Below are 1,940 nucleotides of genomic sequence, written 5' to 3'. Positions count from 1 at the left end.
CAGGAGGGAGCTGAGATAGGAGAACAACTTCCACTTTTTATTCTACTCCTGTCACTCTGGTACCATTTACAATGTTTACTTTTTGCATTTAAAGAATGAAAAACATACATGTATGCATTTTATGCTGTGGACTAAAAAAAGGAAATAACATTTTCCAACCAACATTATTCAGCATTAAATTAATCAACAACCTTATTTTTTTTTTTAACATTTTAAAAGGACAAGTTTATTAGGAAAAGGAAAGGAGAAGCTACTTGAACAGAAAGAGCTGCCTCTGCTGCTTTGCAAAGGGAAAAGGTGTGTCAAAAGAAACATCTGGATAGTCATAAGCACAGGAGAACTGCCAGCAAATGGTTCTCAAAGTATGCTATGTAAAAAGTCCGGTATAAGGTATAGCTGAAAGATCAATATTTGGAAAACATTGCTACTCTAAGGTCATTAACATATTGTTAGAAAAAGCAAAGAGTGGAACCTGCCCCAGGAGGGGTAACAAATGGATGGGCAGAGTAGCAGAGATGACACATCATACAAAACATCGGCGGCTGTCACTGGCAGGAGTCAGCCAGTACTGGAAGAAAAGAAAAAGCTTGAAAATGAAAGAAAAGTTGCAAATGGGTAGCAAGTCATTAAAGTTCAAGAGGAAATACATAGATCAATAAAACAAAAACAAAAACAAAAAATCAGAGAACAGGCACGAGCCTGGCCCTCCCCGCCCCAGGCCTCCCACCCTACCTCCTTGTGGGCGGCAGAGTTGGACTCCCAGAAGCGCTGCACTTTGCTGAAGGTGACGTTCGTGCAGTCGGAGAGGCCGCTCAGAAAGGTGCCCGAGGACTGCTCGGTGAGGGCCGGCGTCACCTCTTCATCCATGGCCGTCTCTGGCCCCTCGCTTTTGCCCAGACGCAGGGATCCTGACTGCAGCTCATTATGCAACTTCACGGCATCTACGGTCAGGTCGCTCCTTCCTGAGAACCCAAGACACCAGGTTAAGGCCCCTACTTCTGCCCGTACCTCCTTTTGGCCAAACGAACAAAAAGCACCCCTAAGCAAGCAGTCAGCAGAGGACAGAGTCCCAACTCGAGGGGCGGAATCCTGAACCCGCCGTCAGGTCCACAGGCTGACCGCACGCGCGGACAGGGAACCCTCCAAGCAGGTTTCCTGCCCCGATGCCGCGGGGTCGGCTTGGGATGGGCACTCTGGGGGCTTGGGAAATAAAGAAGGTGAAAGCGCTTTGGGAAGAGCCGCGCACGGTTTCCTCTAACTAGGAGTTCCAACTGCGATGCCAGTGTTACTCCAGGCTAGCCATTTCCCAATTGCACTGCGTCCGTACCTGCCAAGTGGGGAGGGTGGCTCTTAGCGCAGATCCGACATTCCAAGGGGCGAGGGGTCCCGTGTCTGGGCGTCTGAGCCTCCAGAGAGGCCCAGCCCCACCCAGAAACCAGCCACGGACGGTGCCTGGCTCCCGACTCTGTTACCTGAGGGCCGGCTGAAGAAGCGGCTGCGGGCGGCCTGGCGGTGGTGGCAGGTGGGGGGGTTACTGTCGCTGCTGTGCCCCTTCTTCCAGCGTTTCAACTTAGCCGAGACACCGGACGGCAGCTTGCCGGAGCGACCCATGCCGACCTGGGCCCCCGAGCGCAGGGAGATTAAAGCACCGGCTTCCAGGCACCGCGAAACACGCGCAGAACCCACGTGGGTTTGCAGGTCTCCTCACTTCCTTTTCCTCTAGCGTAATTTCCGGATTCGCGTCCGTTACCATGGCAAAACGGACAACATCCGGCTTGTACCCGGCGAGCTCGGAATCTCCGGCGGTTGCCGGGAGACCCGCGGCCAAGAAGGAAGTTCTGTTGCTAGGGAGTCCCTGAAGCTCCGACTCCAGGTTCTTGGGTCACCGATATGAGCTTTATAAAACTGGAGATCTTTTCGTTTATAAACAGACAGACGTA

At 52.1% G+C, this 1,940-nt stretch overlaps 1 protein-coding gene across 1 annotated transcript; it reads right to left on the bottom strand.

Moving 5' to 3' along the window:
* Positions 1-236: 236 nt before the first annotated feature.
* On the bottom strand, positions 237-1,679 carry LOC105854692 (RRP12-like protein). The gene is made up of 3 exons (XM_012734990.1): positions 1,473-1,679; positions 733-962; positions 237-568 (listed from the first exon to the last, which is right to left on the bottom strand). Exons 1-3 carry the CDS (start codon positions 1,609-1,611, stop codon positions 524-526), a joined length of 414 nt encoding a protein of 137 aa, XP_012590444.1. The 5' UTR covers positions 1,612-1,679; the 3' UTR covers positions 237-523.
* Between the last annotated feature and the right edge of the window lie 261 nt (positions 1,680-1,940).

Source organism: Condylura cristata, unplaced genomic scaffold, assembly GCF_000260355.1.
Source record: "Condylura cristata isolate star-nosed mole 26May11 unplaced genomic scaffold, ConCri1.0 scaffold00407, whole genome shotgun sequence".
NCBI classification, from domain to species: Eukaryota; Metazoa; Chordata; class Mammalia; order Eulipotyphla; family Talpidae; genus Condylura; species Condylura cristata.
This window is presented reverse-complemented; position numbering and strand designations above follow the sequence as displayed.